Source organism: Tyto alba, unplaced genomic scaffold (genome assembly GCF_018691265.1).
Source record: "Tyto alba isolate M040663 unplaced genomic scaffold, T.alba_DEE_v4.0 Super-Scaffold_38, whole genome shotgun sequence".
NCBI classification, from domain to species: domain Eukaryota; kingdom Metazoa; phylum Chordata; class Aves; order Strigiformes; family Tytonidae; genus Tyto; species Tyto alba.
Window position 1 is genome coordinate 29,818,027 of NW_024881313.1, and position 22,518 is coordinate 29,840,544.

A 22,518-nucleotide genomic window follows, 5' to 3' on the forward strand; every position below is an offset into this window, starting at 1 on the left:
TCTGACTTGTTAGGCCTTAAAATACAAAAATAATTCAATAAACAAGGATACTGACAAAGCAGTAGGAAGAGGTGCTACAACCAACAAGGTGCTAGCAAATGACACTTATTTTTCCATCATGACTAACATACAAAAAAGCTTTACATACCTGTAAGAGCCACCTGCTCAGCTGGATGAAACTTTATGGAATTTACTGTGTAAAACAAAAGTAAAGTTTTAAGCTAGTATACCAAAAGAATTATTTCACAATGTTTTATCATTAAAAGCACTGAAAAACCAAGGTCTTCAGTTTTAAGTAATTTTTTGTAGTATAGCAATCTCCTAGGTGAGAGAAAGCACAATGGTATTTTATTGAGTACATAAACCTACATAGTATCAAGAAAAGCAGGTATAGTTGATATACAACAATACATATTTTTTAGCAAGTTATTTCTGAATCTAGTCCAAATCTTCCCTGTTGTGCAGGATAAACAAAATACATTCAAATAACTGTGAGTAAAATGACAAGAGATAATGCTCCAGTCTTCCATAAAGAGAATTTAAGTATTCATAACTATTTCTATATGTGACCAGCATTTTCCTGATTATTGCTTAAGATTGCAAGAACAAATGTCTAAAAACCTAATGCAAATAATACAAATTAGATTTCAGTCCTGCAACCATACATAGTCAAAATATGATTATTTTAAAATAGTCCTGCAAGAACTCTATCAGCCTACAAAGCTCTTCTTCATTTTTTATTTCAGTGCATAAGATTCAATTACTTTTCATTACTAAGCACTTTCATTTGCAAAATCTTTAATCTTCTCTTCAACACTTCTTCAAGAAAGAACTTGGAAATCATTTCCATCTATCATACAAGTGAAATAGATGCTTTTATTGTCAGGAGATTGTGGTGTAATGAGCCTAAAAAGATACTCCTTAAACTCTTCACACTGAACTAACACAACTCTGCATAAACCACTGGTATCCAACACCTTTGCTCCATTTCAAATCAACTGTCAAACATAAACAAGTGAAGAAAAGTTTTACTAAATTAAAAATACATGTTTTTTTAATGTAAGTTATGTAAATTTGTATTTTTAGATAATTTTTTTTTTTAGTTTATACACAACTGTTTAAATAAAGGTTAGAACTTTTATTAGTGACATGGCTATCCAAATAGCAATATTAAAAAAAAAAAAAATATATCACTATTAGCAGGAAAATGCAAGCGATTTGAGTTTTTAAACATTATTTTCTGAAGGCTAAATATACCCTTTTCCACACAGGAGGCACCTGAGATATCTGAACAAATTAGTGTTACCTGTTGTTTCTATGCATCTATTTATTGGTATCTTTGTGCTAGAAGTCATGTAGCAGGAAAAAAAGTAGAACTCATGGATGAAGCAGCTGATCACTCTCTGGACAACTTCTATTTGTATCTTTGACACAAAGTTCATGTGATGTGCTAGCTGAGTTACTTAACCAAACATACCAGGTCAATAACTGCATTCCTCATTTTCTGGGTGCGTGACTCTCTACTCCAGGGTATGATCACTGAAAGTGCTTAAATCTCAACAGCTAGTTAAAGCTATGGAAAACTGCTCCACCTTTGGTCTATAAAACCCTATATTGTAACCCATTATGAGACAGAAAGGGGCTAATCAGGTGCTTGTCAAACTGGACACCAAAAATTAACATCAAAAACACTCACTGCACTGCACCTCTCCACACAAGGGGGATTTAAAAACACTCTTTCTGAAATATTCATACTGGTATAGAGAAGGACAAATGCGTATCTTGAATTAACTTTATTCAAAACAAGATTTTAATACTATGCAACAAATTATATATATGGGATCATGTATTAAACAAGGAAGTGCAAACAGATATTTACCCAGCATCTGTATTTTGTACCCCAAATATAACACAGATCCCGCAAAACAGCTGGTTTCTGATTATATAAGCTTCTCTTGTTTTGCATATGCATGAGACCTCAATGAGTTCTGACATTTAACTTCAGTGGTATAACTGTGCCTTGTAAATTTCCTTATATGGACTTGCTTATTCATTTAGCATTTATAGAACTGTCTTAATATGCCTCTCCAAGAATCATATTACAAAACATTCTCTGTATGAAGATTAGTGGAACTTCACAACTGACTCGTTAATGATGTTGGCAAACTTGCAAGTGAAACCACAATTAACATTTCAGTAGTTGTCCAAAACATATTTCCCCCTCCCACACTCTGTTTCCAGTTTTTACAACACGCCCTTATCTTACCTGATCCAACATGCCCTACATACTTGACAAGGCACTTCCCTGTTTCTATGCTCCACAGCAAAGCAGTGTGATCTACAAAGATTAAAAAATAGCCATAAATATTGTTACAAATATATTTCACTGTCAACAAACTCAACAAACAAGTTATCTTTGAATGTAGAGCATACCATATGAAATGATTTCAAATGTAGAACAGACCAAATCCTCTTGATTACCACCTTACATACAAAATGTAAACACTTCCTATCATAATAACTTAATAGGCATCTCCCCAAAAAAGTAAAGGTGCTGCCCCAATTGGCTTAATTTGCAGTAATTATTGAAAGGCAAATTCTACTTTTGATATTTTTCCTAACTTCCTGACACACTGATGTTCAGAAAGAACACAGAAACATTGTGGCAAAACAGTCAGGCAGTCACTATAACCAAGAGTTCTATACACAAACTATTTATTTCCTGCACAGAAGTCCCAAATTATTATAGGTCACTGCAGAGCACTATGAAAACTTACTTAAAAAGGAAATCACTCCAAATGTCACTCCTATATCCTGTCACACCTCAAAATAAATAATTATTGTAAGTATATGTAGGTGTGGAGAACCTTAATGCTGAATTGGAGAATGGCTGTTTCCAAATCAAATCAGGACAAAAACAAGACCTCCCCCACAAAAGATAAAATGTGCCCCTCGGTGGGCACATAAAAATTGTAACATTTCAGTTTATGATGCAGAGGTTTCTGGCCCATAGTATTTTATGTCTAGTGTCTTCAGATTCTGTTTCAGCTTCAAAAGACTGTCACTTCAAAATGACCAATTCTAACTGGTTATGATTTATTTCCCTAATAATTTTTCAAAACCACACAAGCCTGTAGATTGATTATTGGATCACAATAGCTTTAGTGACTTATTCATTAGTACCTGTTCCTTCTCAAGTGGGAAGGAAGGAATCTAGTAAGCTAACAGGAAATTAAAATTAAGATTTTTAGCTGCCCCTACATCCTTAGGCAAAACCCACGTGAATGTAGGCATACAAGAATATGCAAACTATGACAAACTATGACTATCTACAGCTTCTATAAAAAAAAAAAAAGCTAAACAATACTATTATAGAAGGTCTGAGGGGACCTCTATATATAGCTGTACAGCATTCTGTCCCAGAGTCCTCTCCAAGGAAGCAGCTCCCCAACCCCACCCATTTATACCATCCAACAGGCTAGAGCTGACTAAGGAGAGCAAGACCTGCATGGAAATTAACTGGCACATACTTCAGAAAGATCAACAAGGGTGCCTCAACCTTCTAAAGGTTAAATACATTTCAAGGAAACTCCGATTTAAGAATTTTTCAGCTAATGAAGTTTTTTTAAATCGACTCTTTCATCGTGGAGCTAAGTATTCAAGTATGCTTTCGATCTACCTTTGCTATAGCTTAGGGACTAAGCCAGAACTTTAAACCACAAATAAAGAATAAACCACCAGAATAAACCACAAAACTTTACCAGCAGATGCAGTTCCCAACACCACTGGTTGAGTTTTCGCAACACTGACATCCCAAATACCATCCCTGTGGCCAACATATTCCTTTACCAGTTGACAGATTGCCCTTGATGTTGTAGTTTTAAAACTGGATACAATCTGAAATAGCAGAGAAACCAATACATTTTTTTCCACATTGACCCAAGATTAAGTAATTATCTCAAATACAAATAGATACTGACTTTTTCATAATGGCTCTATAGCATTCTGACAGTTCACTATTGTCAAAAATTTGACATTTGGTGGTAGAAAAGTGAGTTTGGATGAAAACATAAATCTTAATTTATTTTTTTTTTCTTCCCTTTTTTAATAACATCCCCCTTTTTACAGAACACAAGGATAAACTACTCTGTACTACAACAATGCAATCTCATTGAAGTAGTGAGTTGTACAAATGCAGTGTGCATCTCCCATTCAGTTTGGGTAAAGGATTATAATTTAAAAAATAAAAATACCCCAAACCCCTCAAAACTTTCATTGCCTATTTCCAAACAAGTACATCTGATAACTTAAAGATGGTCCACGTTATCCAGTGTAATGTCTTTGAAAAAAATATACTTATTACATAATTCTAGTAAATCCAGAAATATTCCCATTTAAAACACTCATTGCTGTTTTTCCTCAAAACTTCACAAAGCTAATCAAATCAAACACTAACCTGAGAGCACACGTGAGTTTGTGTAATAAAAAAAAAAAAAAAAAACACACTTTAAAAAGATACGTCAAACTCATCTGAACATTTGATAAGCACATTCCCCTCAAAGTCAGTGCTATTAGGGGAAAACAGGGAAGACTCATTAAATGCAAATTAGCATGTGTGTAAGTAATACCAAATGACAGGAAGAAAAAGTCCAGCAAAAATGGCAAAACTACAAGGCACCACAGTACAGGAAGGAACCAAACTGCAAAAATTCTACATTTTCAGATAAAGGGGAGTGCAATATTTAAAAACACAAAAAAGCCCCACGTTTCTCTTGCTGGAACACTTCCAGAGACAACTGAAATAGAGCGGTAAATGATTATTTCAAAAAGAAAAACCACTGTTAAAAATGCCCTATTTTTACCATACAAGTTTCAAGACTGTTCTTTGAGAAAGCCTATCTGAAAAGCATTGTTAAAACTGAAATAAAATGACTCTATCAGTTATCAGTGTTTTCCTCTGCATGCAATTATCGGCAAGTATCTATCTGACTGGTTAAGTCAAAAGCTTTAAATGCTTCAACACAAATCACATTAAGACTTATCTACAGCTTAGTAAAAGTTAGAAAATTAATTAAGTCCACATTTCAGATACAACAAAATAAGGTTAAAATCCCATTAGTTTTTGATATCAAAAAAGAAGGTCTTAAGCATGCCATTAAAACAAATTAGTTCCAAAAAGGTTTTCAAAAGTTAAATAACATCTGCAAGAGCATTCCAAACCCTGAGCATGTCAACTTCCCAATGATGAAATGAAAATGCTCTGTTTGAATTCCAAATTAACAGCTAATACGCATTTCGGTTTCATAGCAGAAAAATGAACAATCATTACAGATGCACTAAAGAGAATATGGGTTAATGGTAAAGATTGTTAATTCAACAATACTGCAGAGTTTCATAGGCTTTGAGTACACCCTACAGATACAACTTTCACACTGAATATTAGTCCTTAAACTGAATGGAGTCATGTATGAGAAGTGGAACAGCAGAATTAAGTAAATCATTAAGGACTAATACAGTGCTCAGCTCAAATTTCAAACTTGAAGTTGAATCCCACACTCAAACTACCCTGGTTTTGCTGAGTCAAATCCTCATGCAAAAGTTTTCTGGGAGAAACGATCTCCTTATCATCAACATGCACAGATTTTCCAAAACTGCAGAATAGTGGTTTCATTGATCATTTAATGGTAAGTAATGGTAAGGCTGTAAAACTCCTTTTGGAGTATCAGCAGTCATGAATGAACACACGGAAGATAAGAGCTCAAGAACACTATCTAATATTAAATACCCAGATGTAGATATTTAAGATATTTAACATACACTTTTTCTTCCTCTCTCTCTCTCTTTTTTTTTTTTTTTTTTTTTTTTTTTTTTTTGCTATCTATCACTTCACATACCAGTAATTGGATAAACTACTTAGTACCTGGAAAACTTCCTGGATCCTTAACCATACATAAACAGTTTTTCAAGAAAGGAAAGAAAATACTTAAATAACATGCAACTTGCTAAAAACAAGCCTCTGTACTGCAGAAAATTTTTAAAATAACTTCAGCAGATCTCAGATTATTATATACAAATACAAATAAGTGGGCAATCATATCTTGAGTGTTTCGCCTTTGTCTGTCCTCTTTCTTAAAAATGGATATAATTTCATGTGCTTCCTTCTATACAGAGATTTGTTAATAAGGAAACAATTGTTTGCCACATAAACAATTGAAAATTGCAAATTGGAACACCTTGAAAGCATTTGCTTACCATGTAAACAATTGAAAACTGAATACAAATTGAAACAACTGTATGGCAAACAAATTGAAACACCCTATAAAAATGTCTCTTAAGCAGACAGGACACAGAAATAGGAATGGAAACTTGGTCAACTCAGGACCAGTCCAGCAGCATTACACTGACTGATGAACAGAATTTCCTGTGGAGCAACATTAAGCAATAAAGTCAAAAACTACATCCTCCGGGAAGTTTTATTCCCTCCAACTGCTGGGTGAAGAAATACCTTATATTAAGAGTCCTTTTCCTGGGACAAAAGAATCAGAGATCCTGGAATTTAGTTTACGGTGGAGTAAGTTATATCTTTTCAGTTTATTTTAGGACTCTGCATAAATTGTTGATGTTTTCCTGATGTCTTAACAACGGTCATAGCCAGGGATTGTTAATATAACATCAGCAACACCATCCTGTATACATCAAAACATAAATTTCACATAGCTATTCCTTCATCTACAAATAACTGCAGTTAAATTACCAGATCCTGTCCATTAACACATACAAAAATTTATTTTTAGAGTACCAAGCACTAAATCTACTCTTTCTCTTCAGGATTTTGGCACTAGTAGATAACCCCTGCTGCTAAAAGCATCATTTTCTGTTATGATTTTTGCCAACTCAATATTCAGGCTCATAACTCAGCTAAGAGATGAAAAGTATCCAGGTATGAGAATTTTCAATGAAGGACTCAAATTAAGCATATTTACCCCAGCATTTTCCCCAAGCAAATGAACAGATTCCTTTAGGCTTAGCACGTTTTATCGATACCAAAGCAGTCAAGGATCAGCTTTCTCATCAGAACAAGCAAATATTGAAAGCTCTTTTCAGAACAAACCTAAACTCTTTATAGATTGGCAATCAGAAAAATGTAAGCATGTGCAATTACACAAAACAACTGGTTTGTAAAACTTAAGTCTCTTCTAATTTCCCACAGGAAAAGAAAAAATATAAATAGTAAAAATAAAAAAAAAAGACTTCTGACAAGTTTTAAATTAGGCATACAGTGACAGTATAAAGGATGGGCTGTAGAGAAAAGTTGTGATCTGCTACCCCACTGAGCTTGGAACACAACCCATTTTTTGTGAAGAGCACTGTTGATTCAGTGCTCATAAAAATAAAACCGTAAGAATTTCAAAGCTGTTGAACTCTCAAAATTCACCACATGACATTTTCACTGAGAGCATATTACAGATCTCTAGCTGCATCCAGTCACGAAACAAAGATCATAGTTTGCTAGAAACTTCGTTACAGTCTTCCCTGACTTTTGGCTATAGCCTCCTTGTGGGTCAAGAGACAAAAGGTTACAGCTTTGACTCTTCCATGTAGGAAGGAAGAGGCAGTCAAAATAAAAGCCAACCTCATGAAGTGCAGAAAGGTTTCAAAGAACACACTGGACAGAGATGCTCATTTCCTTTAGCCCTCCCCTCTACCCCCAAGTAAATTCTGATTCAAAGTTGTGGAAAGAGACATACCAGCACATTGAAACATCTGTTGGTTATCAATTAATATAATAGATCTGTATGTTGTCTACAGTAAGGTATTAAATTCTTCATGTTCCACTACTCATGACTACTTTGCTGTGCACGCATCTCAGACCACTGGGAAGCAAAGCAGTTACCCAGGAGTCTCCACCCCATACTTCCCAGCTTCCCACGCTGAAGTTGCAAGGTCCGCCTGCCTTGCCCGGGAAAGAATACGAGCACTACATTGCAGAAAAAGTAAAAGAAGACAAGCATTTAACACCAGCCTTTAAAAAAAAAAAAGCCAAACCAAAAAACCTAAAACCGCAACACTACACTAGAGGAAGTACTAATTCATAACTACATATTAGGGGTACTAATACTATATTGTCCTTATTGATATCATATTGTCCCTATTTAAGTGGCCTCATTAAATAATTTGTAAGACATTAACTCTTGAGAAAAAGGAAGAGGCACCTCTGTGCATCAAATTGGCATGAATAAAAAAGAAAGTCTGAAAAACAATAAAATAAAAAGACCAAATAAAACACAGTAACTTAGATCTACTTTACCACACTATTCTTACTCTCTAACTTTCAGACCACTTAACAGATGGTATTTCCAAAGACACCTACAATCAATCCATAACCACACATTAGGCTGCAATACAGGTTGCCACAAAGCTCCTAATATAGTTGGTTCGCATACCAGGCACCACTGTTGTCTCCTCATGCTTCACTTACCCTTAATCATTAAGGCTATCATTAAATGACCCTGAGATAGTGCAAAAAGAGCAGCAGGTAAACGCTCTATGAAAAGTGAAAAAGGGAAAAGAAAGAGGAAAACAAATATACCAAATAGATGCAGATGTGCAAAATTAAAAGAATCAGAAAGGGTAACTGTGCTAAGAGACAAGGCAAAAAAAGGATCACCAGCTACTAATTTGCAAGGTTTGCAACATAAAGGAAATAAAATGTTCTAGCCTCACAGCTAAAAAATAAAAATAATTTTTAAAAAACACCTATAATAGCACACATATAGATGCCTACTTAAATCCCCATTTCAACCGCAGTATCCAATTTTTACTCAGAAATTCACTACCTATTAAATTTGCTATTTCCTTCATGAAATTTAATTTTTTTTTTAGTTCTCTTTACAAAAGAGAAATCCCAGATACACACTGTGCACACACTCTCTCCCCTCCGACATTAATTTTTTAAGAAAGGTGAGCAATTATTGTACAAGTTTTATATAGTGTGGCTGAAGTAATGGGTAATTGATGAATCCAAGATAAACATACTGCTCCTCATGAGGCAGATTTACTTAAAGAACAGCACTACTCAGCTTAAAGAAACCACAATTTACAACTTAAAGACAGCCATGTTAGTCTCATGAGTACACATTGATGAGTAGAGGTTTAATTTGTCTCATACCTTGCTAGTAGATGCCTTGTAAGTTGTCTTTAATTTCTGAGAAAGCTGACTGGTACTATGACTGGCTGTTGAGACAAATAAATTCAAAGGAAGATATTTCAAATATAGCATTAGCTTATTTGTACAAGTAACTGGTATTAATTCCCTTCAATAAGACTCTAAGCTTTGGCCAGCAAAGTACAAAAAAAGTGAATTCAAACATAGTAGTTTAGGATTCTTTGTCGTTCTCATACCTTTTGTTTTCAGTTGTCCCTTGCTCAGTTCAGCTCCATCAATTGTCTGTCCTTCTCCTGCTAAACGGTCATTCAGTGTATCAATCTCTCTACGTACTAACAAAAAAAAAAAATTCACATTAATACAAAAAATTTAGTATCATTAACATCATGCACCTACTATTTATGAATTGTTAATGGTTAGGAAGTAATCTATTTTATGCTAAGGGCAGGAAAAGAGATCAACTGTGATTTTATAAAAGCAGGTCTCACCAACACATAAACCAAGACTCATGATGAATTTTCCAGAGATCAACCTTGACCCAGATTCCAATTAAAGTATTGATGGCTTCTAATTACTGTTACTTTTACTAATAAATGTGGCTAAGTATTAACAAAACAGTTTCTGTGAAACACATAGCACACCTGTATTGAATTAAATCCAACAGAAGACAGAAAACTTGCATCATAAGTATTTCAGCCACTGAATTAGTATGTAATTTCTTGACAAATATTTTACTAATCACAAAATAGTATTCTCCCGAGTGCCTGTATACTGCTAGAGTTTCAGTTAAAAAGGTAGTGCAGCAAATGTCTAACTTTTATACTCAGAAATGCACTTAATGTAGAATGACATACACATTTTACATTCAACTGTTTCAGAAACACTAAATACAATCAAAATATTTTCATTGCACATCAGACAAAGCATTGATTTGTAACAAGAACATGCTTTTCTGTCAACTATTTATAACTCTCACCAGTGCCATTTCAACACAAAACAGAGTGACAGCATAGCTAAAACAAATCAGGTACTCATAAATGATTTCCAGTGGCTGGGCCTGTTTAAAGTTGCTCAAATTCATTTTATAAAGAACATTAAGTGGCGTACACTTTTTTCTCAAAATCTGGGTTGATGCTCTTTTAAATGTTCTCCTCAGGTGAAATCTTACTGAGAGGATTTAACCAAGCAGTTTTTCACTGTTCTTGAGAATAAGTCTAGGCCTGTATTTCCACAAATCCTTAGGACTTCTTTAAAAAAAAAAAAAAAAAAAGTCATTCGCTCCCAAGCTTTGAAATGTGGAAGAACATGACACATTAGGAGTATGATTCTTGCCATTTCTAAGAAATTCACTGAAGTCTCAATTCTAAGCACTAGAAAAGTCAGTTTACACTTCCATACCGCATCCAAGTGCTTGAAATGAGCAAAGCAAGGTTCTCTTTCCTGTCTTCTCAGTCACATAAACCTAAACTTTTATAAAACACAGACAATATGAAAGAGAAGTAAACAAAGAGACAGGCTTGTAGTAACAGATGACTGAAACAAACAAGCCAGGCAGATATAAGAATTGCCTGAAAGGATTAAGAGTGAAGTGTGGAAGGGAGAAAAGAAAGAAACTAGAAATAAGTTGTAATAAGGGAAAGGGAGTATATGAAAAGCCAGGGGGGAAAATCCTGAGATTCTCTACGCACAGTAACCACAACACTAGTGTAGGAATTAGTCCAAAAACAAAAAATAAAAAACTGAGCATGAGAAGAGAAAAATTTAGTTTGTCGGGGGGTGGAAAGAGATCACAGAAGCCAGGAGTGAACTAGAACTGTGAGGTGAAGAAAGAAGAAACAGAAACGGAATGGAAGGAAACTAATCATAATCTGAAGGGTATAGACAGATTCATCACTTAATTTTTGACAAACATTTTTGAAGACTGAGGAGGGAAACCCTACTTTTATTGCTACCAGCCAACTTCTCAGCAGAAGGCTAACTCAGTTGTGCAAAATGTCACTAAAAAATGTGTAGTGCTGCTGATAAGCCTTTAACCAACACAATCTCAGGTTTTAAGAGAATAAAAAACCAGCACACTTCCAAAAAGCACACAAGAACCTTTTTGTAACATGAGTGTTTGGTTTAACTGTGGGAACAGATTAGGTGTGGAAAAAAATTTGACTTGGAGTCAAATCAGGCAGATTCCACAATTCAGAAGCAAAGTCATGCAACACAGCTTCCAAAATGCAGGAAGGAAAATTGAGCAGAGGCTTTACTGTATGACTGCCTGTGTTACTTTGGATCCTCTTACATCACCTTGGATTGCTTACATTACCATATGATTGCACTGTCATTAAACAAATAACATTTTTTGCAGCTAACACCTGGAATTTTTATCTGAGTGCTGGACTTCAAAATTCATGAATAGTTGCAGGTGCTGGTTATGCAAAACCACAACCACATTTTACACGTTTTCAAGTAAGGCACTTTTCCAATTTTATTTACTAGTATTACATCATTAAAATCAAGCCTGTAAATATACAACAAAACCACAAACTTCAGTGGCTGAAAGGAGTTACTGCCAGATTGACACTGTACATAGCAGAGCCTACAGTGACAAGAGACAGACACTTCACTTTCTTTGCCTCAGAGTCAGGGAGAATGACACACATCAGTTCTCACTACGTGTGTCAAAGATTTTTCTGAAAAGCTACAAACTCCATCTTTGTCTACAGTTCAAAATAATTCTTAAAATCCTCACAGAAAAGCTACATTAATTACACTACAGTATCCAAGGTAAGAATCCCAACTAGTGCTACTATATCTTAAATCCAAGAAATTCATAAATTGCTGGAAAAATAATAGATACTCACATTCCAAATTTTCAATATACAGGTTTTCAAACTCCCGCTCTATTTGTCCAAAAAGTTCAAGGAGTGTATTCCGGACAGAAGATGGTAGTTTGGAATCCTAGGAGACAAAATATCAGGGTTTATATTTTTCTTTACATATATTTTATGCAGCTACCCTTCAATTTTAAACTGATTTTAACAGTTCTCCCCATCTCCCAGCAAGGAAGGAAATTAAAACTACTACTAGTGTAGAACACAAACCAAAAAGCTCTGTGCATCAAAATTATTTATTTTACATACTCTTTCTCTTTCAAGGGATAGAATTCAAATGACCTGGGGGTTTCTATGTTTTCACTAGAGAAAAATTATAAAAATGAAATACATGTGCAACACATTAAAAAAAAAAAAAAAAAAAGTGGAAAAAAACTTGCAATATATTGGCAAGGTGCTTCCAGTTCAAGAAGAAAGAATAACTTTGGTTGACAAAGTAATTTAGAAGTTGACTTCGCATTAGGTTAGGAAGTTGTCATCACAAAGCACCTTATTACCAAGCTTGAGACAAACTAACCTTTTAAATATATTTTTTATATAGACCTACATTTGCCATTAACCATAACTAAGTATGAAGGAAACTGAAATTTTTAATCCTTCCCTCCTCATATATTATCGAAGGACCTCCTCTTCACAGAAAGTATTTTGAAGCAAATTCACAGAGGACAACTTGTTTTGTTGTTTTGTTTTGTTTTTTTTTCATCGTAATCAACATAGCAATTCTGAGACACAAAACCAAGTATATAATAAAACTACTAACAGGAGATTTATATGATCTGAGCTCAATACACAGCTTGACCACAAGTTTCTGTTGGCAAGTTGTTTAAATTCTATTCATCTCCCTATAAAACAAAGATCAGCACTGTATTTTCCGTGGACAAATGCATAGCATATCCAAAACAAGTAAGTACTGTTTTCTGTCGGGAGTCAAGGTTCTCACTATACCAGTGATTCTGTTATCAAACACTGTTGAGCAGACAGCGAGTAAAGCAGAAGACAACTGACTACAGTACACTGAGAACCTAGTACTAACAAACATCTTTAAAGCACAGGATGCTGCTAAAAAATGCCAAATTAGAAAGGAGAAAATACTGTCATTAGTTTAATAACTATAACCAATTAAACCACTATAAGTATGGATCAAAGGATGAACCATCCTTGCTCACTACATAAATAAATTCTACTAGACCTGGTCAATTTTTTAGCTGCTTGTGGACCACAGTATGTAAATTGGTTTACTGCACTTATTATTTATCTAGGTAGCCAGCTATGAACTTTTTTAAAAGAAGCTTCCACTTAACTTAGCCTTACCATAACAATGAAAAAACTCAACTACTCCTTTGTAGTGCATCTAACCCATCACCTCAAAACTCAGTAAGACACCATCCTATTACTGGACAAACCTGTAAATAATGCAGCTATATTCAAAAACTGAGAAATATGTATGCAAGGAAACAAGTTACCAAATTTCAAAGTGAAATTGATATGGTATCATGTATAACATATTATCAACATATCGATGTTCATCTATTGAGTGTACAGGGAACACGCCCATCAGCATCATCGACTTTTTTTAAACAAAGAAGTATGTCATTTCAAAAGCCTGAAATCAGCAGCTACGAGAAGAAAAAAAAAAAAAAAAACCCCACACAAAACAACACGAAGATGGAGCCAGCTTCTGCCACAGCACAAACCGACAAACCGCTATTTCAAGCCTGGAAGCAGAGGACTCGTTGCCGGCAGGGGAGCCCGGCTCCCGCCCAGTTTCGAGTGCCCCTCTGAGGCACCGCCCGCCGCCGCCAGGGGGCAGCACGCGCCCGCCGCCGAGCCCGCGCGGCCCCGCCCAGCGCCCGCGGAAACCAGCGGCAAAGCCGGCCGCGGCCCCCACCTCCCAAATTACTTCTGAACGTCAGTTTTAGAGGAGAGCACGACACGCCGGCAGCCGCCACGCCACTCGGTTTCACCGCCACAGTAAGCGCCGGCCCCGTGCTGTGCTCCGTACGCCCCCCTAGGACGCTCCTTTCTGCATCTTCATCTGCCCCTCCCTTGAGAGGGATGGAGTTTTGTTCATGCACTCCGTCAACCAGAACATGAAACGGATCCCGACTGAAACCAACTTGAAGCAAAATTGATTAAACAAGAATACTACACAAATGAAACACTAGTAAGAGAAACACTGAAGTTAGAAGAATTACTTCCAATTCAATTATCCAACAATTCCATGCAGCAAGGTTACATAAGAAACTAAGTTACCCTATAACTTTTGAAACAGAAATGGAGATGTAGGAAAGGTTTTCAATCCACTTCTCAGAGCCTGAAAGCATAAGCAAATCTAAACCTGTCCAAAAGCAGCCAGCATAGTAAAACACATCCACTTCCTTTAAAGAGAGTAAAGTTGGCATTATTTAAATTAGCTTATTAAAATACTATGTAATAATGTTATCTGTTTATCTGCAAAAGTACTTATCTAGAGCTTATGTGGTTTACAGCTCCACTGTGAAGAGGCATTAATACTCTCTACTCCTTAGAATCTGGCACCAGCTGTTCAAGGTTAAAGGTCAACAAAATTAAATAAGATGATCCATAAAACATTTGCATATTATAGTATAATACACTTATAGAGTCTGATAAGAAATACTAAAACATTAAAATTTTGGTTTACTACACAGAAGTGACAGCATGCCTTGACCTCTCAGCTGCCATCCATGTCTTTCCTGAAGGCTGCAACAGTCCAAATGTATGAACAGTTTTCTATCCAAGTACTCATATTCTCCAACTTCTAGATGACTAGAAGCACCAACTTGGGCTCTGTTAGTCCCCAGAAAACTAATTCTGTAATTTATTGAATAATAGATTAAAAAAAAAAATTAAATGTCACAACACTAAGAAAACACAAGGTTTTCCCTTCAGAGTATCTGCAGAGTCCAGAAAGTGCAGTTGCTTGCAGCCAAGCCCTATTAATATTTCAAACCACCTCTCCGATAAAAATCAAGTTTTGCATCATCTTTGCCAGGCCCACATTAACACTGTGTAGTCATTAACACTGTGTAGTCAATTTGACAATAAATTATTTTCAAACATATTTGCTTATCTTTGGTAGTGCTGCTTCAAACACTCCCTATAGGACCCTGACCTACAGTTAAACCTAATATTATGGGAAACACTCCAAGTGGCTCCAGATTGCATCCACTACACAGACAGACATGATTAAGAAAATTACAGAAGTTTGTGGTTGTTGTTCTTTCCCTTAACTTTAATACACAGAAGATGACACCTTCATTTGAGCCAAAATAAAAAACAAACAAAAACATCAAACAAAACCCACCACAAACAAAAATTTGTTAGCTCATGCCTCTGTCAGGCAGACAGTACTTGTTTACTTCATGGAAAGGAATGCAGAACTGCGTTACCAATAATACCTTCCCTGTCAGTCATAATAACAAATGTTTTAGTTTATGCATATTGCTGGGTTGCTACTATTCCAAGTTCAAACTTACAAAATTAAGAATCAACCTTCAGCTTTTGGGGGAAAGGGAGGGCCAGGGGGGAGGCAGCAAAACAAATAAGCTGTTTCTTTGTATTTCTTCATGGCTTTATCATTCATGTAAGAATATACAAAAGCTGATAAAAAGCTCCACAGGCCTGAATACAACCTCAACACTGTCAACATCCACGTGAACAGTCTCTAAAGACAGCCAGCACTTACAAACAAGGAAATCTGATGTTCCTGCAGCTTTACTGGACATATTTCATTACCTAAGTTTACTTAATTTCCTCACATAGAAAACACTCCTCATAAAAAAGTTGCAGAAGTTACCCAAGCAGCAGTGCATTATCTTACCTGCCCTTCCAACATGTCTCTCTGCAGTCCTGTCCGTTCTTGCTCAGAACTGTTGGTTCTTCTGATTGAAAGACTGTGCGATTTACGTTTCTGTTTTGCTTGGCGAGCAGATGCACAACTTCCACTTTCTATTGGCATTACTTCAAAAAAACAGCTTCACAGAGGCTCCTATGATAAACTAAGGACAACCATTACACGTTACAAATTGCTTTGCCAAGCTAACCAGAGTTTAAAATTTTTCTCAAAATACAAAGATTTAGTTCTATTCAATTTTGTAGTTGTTTGGGTTATTACAAAGAAGGGATAACTTACAGCTATTCTTCAAACAACATTAAGTTAAAAACCACATATACCTAAATACAGCGGAATCACTCTGCATTAGTTATTCATTAGCTAACAAACCTCCACAAAAGGAAAATAAATGCCACTACCTTGCTCATTTTGGAGAACACTAGCAGAGACAGCCCCAAAATGCTTCCAGGAAACAACTATTATGCATACTATATTTCACTGAAATGCATGCAAAATTAAAACCCAGCTGGAAAATGAAAGCAAACAGACATGATAATTTAGGGACACTGTCAGGGTAAAAATGTATTATGCAACATTAAGTGTTAGTATACAAAATTTGATAGATGTGCCTGTTCATATAAGCAGAAATTAATTTTAATGACAGAAGCTCTGACAACTACTTTCCACCATTTTTGACAGCTCATGGTTTCACTTTCTTGCTAGTAAAAGTGACCGTGAAGTTATGAGAAGAGTGAAAGTGTACCTGACTTACCAGGCTGTTGTGATTGTTGATTTCTGTCAGCTTGTTAAAGCCAAATATGCATTTTAATAGCCCTAAAAACACCTGACAGTATCACCAATTAATATTACCATGCATGATCTACTGCGTTCCCCTGTTTAAGAAAAATCAAATTATGTTTGATTTCTTGCATAAACGTGGAGAATATGTTCTTCACTGTCAAAATCTTATTTTTTTACAAACATTTAATTACTGGATTTTATTTTTTTTTTAACCTGATATTCAACAGAAATTGGTTTTAGTTTAATGGAGTACCAGTTGATAAACATTTCAAATGTTTTGGGATTGATCACTCAAAATTTTTCAATCATAAACATTGAGAACAAAATAAAAATTCATTCTCCAGCATAAATAATTTCTGAAACAATTACAACTTAAATAGCTGCAATAGTCCGTAGAGAAATAGGAGAGCAGAGTTGGCAAAGCTAACAAGGCAACTGAGCTTCCTTTTAAATAAGTTGATCAGAGAAAATTTAAACCAAACCCAGGGCCACTTCCAATTTAAGATCCGCCAACACACTAGATCTCAAGCTAGGAATGAGCACCAACACTATTAACAAGACTAGACACTAACCAGTTACGTGGTTTTGACAGGGTATTTTCACCTTTTTAACATATCATAAAGCCAAGGAAAAGCATACCTTACTAAACACACATGAATAAGAGCAGCTTTAAATTTGCTTTGTTTTTTGTAACACAAAATGAAAATATATAAATTTATATCAAAACAACACTAGATATATAGTTAAGGTTTTGATGTCCACCCATCCTCAAATTTTCTCATGAAAAAAACTGGTATTTTAATTAGCTTTTGGAACACCCACCTTCCAGTAACCTGACACCAATTCCATAGTGAATCTGAAATTCAGGTTGCACCAGTATCCTGTATTGCACTGAAATGATTTTGTTCATCTCCTCCGGAGTCAGCACAGTCCTCCCCTGCACCTAATCCCATCAGAGCTTTTTATGTGTGATTAATCAGTGGTAACTAATTAGCTATATTCTTGAGATAAAGATGAAGGAAGAAAAAGAACTACCCCTGGGTAGCATCTTGTTTGACTAGATTTCTGTTTTCAATGTGGCTAGATTCCTCTACCATATTAAGACAGGGCTGAAATTTAAAAAAGCCCATCCCATAAAGAAGCTATTGCCAATTTTCTGGGCTTCACAAAGTATCTTCCTGTTCTTGGACATATGGTCAAGCATTAGGAACAGGTTTTCAGTGCTCATCACATTTATGTTTCTTTTCAAAACATGATCAGATCCCAAACACACGTATACCCTCCTCTCTTCCACCCTCCTTCCTATCTCTCTTGGGAACCACTCTTTTAACAGTTTTCAGTTTACTGGTTTCTTCAGTGTTCAGGATTGCTTTTTAAGGCCTGAAGCACCAAACTGTGCACACACATAGATGCATTAAACAGTTTTATAGCTATACATACACAGTTACATATAGTCACATAAATCAATTAACACTGTTTCACTTAAGCTCTGTGAAAAAAAAATCTAATTTCTAATTCCTTCCAGATATGGCTCCTGAGCTGTAGATATACACAGAGATATTAATACAGTTTATGACTTACCAGGCATTATTTTAAATAATTATTTAATTTGCCCTCTGTTGCCGAGCGACTTTATTTTAGAGGACTTTACAAAGAAATACCCTTTTCTGGATTGCTTCATAAAATCATAGAGCGGTTTGGGTTGGACTGGATGACTTGGAAAGGTCCCTTCCAACCCCGCCACAATGAGCAGAAAGATCTTCAACCAGATCAGGTTGCTCAGAGCCCCATCCAACCTGGCCTTGAATGTTTCCAGAGATGGGACATCTACAGCCTCTCTGGACAACCTGCTACAGTGTGTCACTACCCTCATCATAAAAAAATTCTTCCTTAGATCTAATCTATATCAATCATCTTTTAGTTTAAAACCATTACCCCTTGTCCTGTCACCACAGGCCCTGGTAAAATGTCTCTCTCCATCTTTCTTGTAATCCCCCTTTAAGTATTGAAAGGCCACAATAGGGTCTCTCCAAAGACTCCTCTTTTCCAGGCTAAACAACCCCATCTCTCTCAGCCTTTCTTCACAAGAGAGGTGTTCCATCTCTCCAATCATTTTTATGGCCCTTCTCTGGACCTGCTCTAGCAGCTCCATGTCTTTCTTGTACCAGTGGCTACGACTAGCTTCCTGAGCTGCGAGCACACATTGCTGTCTGACGTCCAACTTTCCATCCCCCAGTATCCCAAAGGCCTCCTCCACAGGGCTGCTCTCTACCCCTTCATCCTCCAGTCTGTATTGATATTGGGGATTGCACTAACCCAAGGTGCAGGACCTTGCACTTGGCATTGTTGAACTTCAAGGGGTTTGCACGGGCCCCACTCCTCAAGCCTGTCAAGGTCCCTCTGGATGGTATCCCTTCCCCTCAAGCAAATCAACTGCACCACTCACTACCAACAGGTACAGATTTGGCAGCTATACATTCTAGCAGGTAGAATTTAAAGGGACACAGTCAAACACATAAGATTACATTTTCACATAGTGAAATTCTCACATTAACTACACAAAAGTTTCTACTTTCACAGCTCATAAGCAAACAGGGAAGATTAGGTAAGGAACACCTCCGTTATTGTATCTATTTGGTAGCAGCACTTCACCTGCAGCCAGTGTCACCGACAGTAATTGCACTCTCCTCATGCACCAGCATGACCACATCACTCATGCACTGTCCCGGAGAGAGCAAGCATGCACGCCCGTGCCCAGGCTCTGCAAGAGGGTGCACACAGCCATAGCAAAGCTGCAACCCAAGAGGCGACAAGCAGGCATGTGCATACAGAGGATAGGAGGGAGAAGCTGAGGGGGGACTAGCTGCACTGCCTTTAATGCTGTCCTGAATTCCACCAAATAGCCTTAACAGCTTTCAGTAAGGGAGCGATAACTAAGGAGTTTTTAGAACCAGGATGTAAATTCAGTTTTAAAAAAGTGACAGTGTCCCTTTAAATATTAACTTCATTTTGGCAACTTCAGAACTATTTTGATGCTAATTACAACAGTAAGAAGCTGAGTTTTTCAAGAGTAGTTTTCACAAAACAGATCCTTGGCAATATGATGCTTTAAAAACGAAATAAATAAATAAGGTGCTCATTTCTAGCAGTCACCTGATTCCCCTTATTACATAAGGTTTTCAAACAATGAAAATTACCTGTCCAGAATATCAGTGTCATGTTACATATCCTATGAAAACCATATTAAATATTGATTAGTGAAACAGTCAGTAGTATACAAACCAGTCAAAGTCTTTCACATTTTTGATTAGTGAAAACTAACTTTTGCAGTTAGAACACACCAGATGACAGGAAAGGGGAGGTGAGGGAAAACATCAACACAAATCAAGGCTAAGCACCAAATCTCAGTCACACGAAGTAGAAAAAAAAAAGGCTTCAAAACAACCCATTATATATTGTTAGTCAGATGTAGTTAATCATAACTTTTGAGTGTTACAAATGGGTTCTGAAAAGATAAGTTCACTAAATTCACTTTCCTTCTACTTAGTAATAATACTGTAAAAAAAAATCACTAGGAAGTATGGGACTCTTGTTTCCTAAACCAAATGAAGCTGAACTCACAAAAACTAAAAATTAGCCATCAAGAGTTAAAAAAGCTGAACAAAAGTACTTTCTGAGGAAAAAGGAAGAAAAAAAAAAAAAAAACAACAAAACAACACAAAAACACAGAGAAGGGAGAAGAGTATTGTATTACTAAACTATATTCTTTAAGGGTGGTAGTTCACAGTACTGTATTATTCAAAAGTGGCTTATGAGACATATTGAGCTATTCTGCTCAATTGCTTTGGAAAATGCTACATCTGCATAGTGTTCTTCACACAATGATCTGTCAAACCCTCAAGAGAACAGTACCAAATGAATTTCTGACAAAGTCAATCAGCAGAAGTAGGAGAGAAAAAGATGTCCTAGAGAACATCTAGGCCACAGGTGATTACTACCTTCTTAATGCAAAGATACTTTGGTATTTCAGTTATACTGTTTAATTAAACTCACAGCATATTTCACAGTGTGTTAAATTAAAGTTCTGCCACCTACCTTTCTGTAACAGATGTTACCATGTACTCAGTCACAGGAAATATTTCATCAGAATAACAGTAAAGAGCAGATGTGTAAACAATTACTGTTTTATTCACTACAACAGAGAAATGTCACCAAACAAAAGTGTACACACTGGTCTTACTAGACTTAAAAATTGACTGCAGCAATCAACTAATTCTACTTGCCTACTGGTACTCTTGAACACAGAACAGACTGCTGAAAGGAAAGAATTCCTGGGGTATACATGCTGCTGAAGCCAGCGAGAAAATTTGTTTTCAGAAGTGTCAGAGCACAGACAGAATGGCCACGGTATTGCATTTCCTTTTTTGTTCATTCAAGACAACACACAAGTCTGTAAAGGGAAAGTATCAGGAAGTTTCAGCAACATATCTTACCCGAGATCTCCCCACTCCATTTTGTTCAGAGTTTAACAATAATAATTCTTACTATATAAAGGATTATGTAAATAAATTTTAAAAAATAATTAAAACACACACACCATGGAAGCAATTTTACTGTATTTTTGTGTGATCTGAAATCTCTTAAGTCTCAGATTTCTCGTTTTCAAACATTGTTTAGAACAAAAGTTCAGTGTATACTATATAAGAAACAAAGGCTTTTTACAATAGTAATTATTGTCCTGTGCAACATTAAAACCTTAAGATACAAAGATGCAAATTAACAAGGGTTTCTTATTTTTGTATGTTTTTTTTCACAAAGCGGGGAGGGAAAGAGGAAAGACAGGAGAATGCTTACAGTTAACAAGTTCTTAATTACACGTAACTCGGTTTGACAGCATTATTCATGAGTTAAGGGAATTAAAGTATCAACGTACGCCACTACAATCTTTATTAATATGCAAAGAAATCAAATTTAAAGGAGTAAAAGTTCCATTTTGAGGTCTTCAGTGAACAGTATTTTTCAAGGATGTTGTACATTCAAGTGCCATTAATTCAGTGCAAGCTCCAAGAATACAGCACACCTGAGAAAGATCAGGCTGAACAGACTTCTTTGTAAGACTAGCTGTTCTGCTAAAGATAAATATTTAGGAAACAAAACCATTCCTGATCATCACAGATGATGCTAGAACCAGTGATAAGTGTGCTCAAACCTTATGAAATCTACTCGAGCATTACAACATTTTTTTTTTTTTTTGTAAATTTAGTGCAGCATACTTCCAAACAAAACCGGATGTTCCTTGAAATGTAAAAGGAAAAAGCATCCACCACTGAAAATGTGACAACCTTCCTTCAACAGAAAGCATAGTAAAGAAGCTGCACCAATGAATTTTAAGTATGTTATACAGCTGGAAATCAGCAATAAAAGCTTTATCACATTAGTAAGTACCTACTCCAAGCAATGCTCTAACACCAACATCCAAGTGTAAGCCAGCTCAGTTTTGCTGCAAGCAAGCTTTGATCTTGCTAATTCAACTATGTCAGCAAATGCTGCAATCACACCAAAATGCAGTGCAGACCTAGCCTGCCAAGTGGTCTACAAAGGCAAGAAATTATATTCTCAACTATAGACTTATTTTAACTAATATTAAACAGCAATAATTATCAAACTTGGATGATTTTTAGTTACAATATAGAAGAAATCTGCCTGGGTCCACTAATAATTGTCAGACCAAGGCCTGTTAGGTGAAATTGCTGATGTCCTGAAAGCATACAACTTTCCTTTGAGATCTGTGCCACCTACGCTCGCTGAGGGTGCTT

At 36.0% G+C, this 22,518-nt stretch overlaps 1 protein-coding gene across 3 annotated transcripts in view; it reads right to left on the reverse strand.

The window, feature by feature from the left end:
* The window catches only part of WDR37 (WD repeat domain 37), a 48,440-nt gene that overhangs the window by 22,940 nt on the left and 2,982 nt on the right, over window positions 1–22,518 (reverse strand). Inside the window, exons 2-9 of one of the 3 annotated variants that reach the window (XM_032982673.2) lie at window positions 19,900–19,931; window positions 15,890–16,067; window positions 12,019–12,115; window positions 9,403–9,498; window positions 9,170–9,234; window positions 3,762–3,897; window positions 2,267–2,338; window positions 149–193 (exon numbers count right to left, since the gene is read on the reverse strand). In XM_032982673.2, the coding sequence (XP_032838564.2) occupies window positions 149–193; window positions 2,267–2,338; window positions 3,762–3,897; window positions 9,170–9,234; window positions 9,403–9,498; window positions 12,019–12,115; window positions 15,890–16,027 (649 nt within the window). In that variant the 5' untranslated portion in view covers window positions 16,028–16,067; window positions 19,900–19,931. Of the gene's footprint in view, window positions 1–148; window positions 194–2,266; window positions 2,339–3,761; window positions 3,898–9,169; window positions 9,235–9,402; window positions 9,499–12,018; window positions 12,116–15,889; window positions 16,068–16,320; window positions 16,356–19,899; window positions 19,932–22,518 lie in introns of those variants that run through there. The other 2 variants (XM_032982676.2, XM_032982675.2) reach the window with 2 other exon arrangements.